Source organism: Fibroporia radiculosa (assembly GCF_000313525.1).
Source record: "Fibroporia radiculosa TFFH 294 genomic supercontigs, scaffold3820, whole genome shotgun sequence".
In the NCBI taxonomy this organism is placed as follows: domain Eukaryota; kingdom Fungi; phylum Basidiomycota; class Agaricomycetes; order Polyporales; family Fibroporiaceae; genus Fibroporia; species Fibroporia radiculosa.
In genome coordinates this window covers 16,979-18,179 of record NW_012133695.1, presented here as the reverse complement: position 1 = coordinate 18,179, position 1,201 = coordinate 16,979, and the positions used below count along the sequence as shown (strand labels likewise).

At 55.5% G+C, this 1,201-nt stretch overlaps 1 protein-coding gene across 1 annotated transcript; it reads left to right on the top strand.

Annotated features, from left to right (window-relative positions):
* Nucleotides 1-308: 308 nt before the first annotated feature.
* On the top strand, nt 309-663 carry FIBRA_08850 (uncharacterized protein; the record flags this gene model as incomplete). Its single annotated transcript, XM_012330466.1, has 2 exons — nt 309-327; nt 392-663. The coding sequence occupies 2 exons, from the start codon at nt 309-311 to the stop codon at nt 661-663; spliced, it is 291 nt and encodes a 96-aa protein (XP_012185856.1).
* Nucleotides 664-1,201: the final 538 nt, after the last annotated feature.

Here is a 1,201-nt window from a genome sequence, read left to right as displayed (position 1 = left end):
GCTGTGGGGGAGGCGGGCGGAGGCGAAAAGACACAGGCTGAGAACGCTGGGTGAGCTCGCCGGTGAGACGGCTGGGGCCTGCGCCATTGGACTGGGTCTGGAAAACAGTGAGGACGATGAGCAAAAATCTTTGAAAAAAATGAGATATTTACAGCACTTGTGCTAGCTGAGCTATATGGGGTTTCGAGCTGTTTGCTCTTGAGTCGTGGCCCAGTCGGTGGGGAGATGGCGGCAGGCCCAGTGGGCAGGCTGTGTCCGTTCATATGCTGCTTGGGTCGCACACCAACCTTTGCAGACGAAAGGCCATAATGGCTATTCACACCGTTGGTGAGACTGCGAGGACCTGTAGGAGGAGCAGCTCCTATTCTGCCAGACGTGGATGCTGTGGTAGAAGACGAGGAGGCAGCCGATCCAGCTAGCGAATTCAACAATGCTCGAGGAGCTCGTGGAGGAGCCTTCCCCGACATCGACGGCCGTGACAAGAGCGAATATCGCGGGCGAGGGACAGACGGCGTCGGGGTCGTGGTGGTCGAGGAAGAAGAACAGCGGCGCGGCCACGCTCAGTGTCCGATTCACATCCACCCGCCGTTTCTTCGTTCTATCGACGACGACGAGACTCGATGCGCAATTGAACAAATAAATCTCTACAAGAATCAAAGCTGACCCGGGTTGTATACTGCAGTCGTCCTATCCCCTCCCCATCCCACCCATCACAGCCTCATCCAATACCATCCACAGCCTCGCTGCTTCTCTTGCAACCATGCTGCTGTCTGCTATCCCTGCTCAGTCCGGAATAAGTCTGAAATGCGCAGAATGTGAAACGAATGCCGAGAATAATTGTGCGGAAGAGAGAACGCTGTGGCTGAGCCAAGACGTGGACAGGTAGACAGCCACACACTCATACGCTCTGCAGACTGCCTCGCGGTCAGCATGTCTCGCCATTCTTCTTTTCGCCCATGCATCGATCTCCACGATGGCCAAGTGAAGCAAATCGTCGGCGCAACCCTCTCAGAGACTGATCCTAGGACTCTCCGTACAAATTTCGTAGCCAGGTTCGCTCCCGATCACTCTGCTCTCTGAGTGGCACTGAGCGCGCCCTCACACAGTCACCCGTCTGCTTATTATGCAAGGCTGTATAAACAGCATTGCCTAGAGGGTGGACATGTTATCAAGCTTGGACCAGGCAATGATGGTGCGGCGA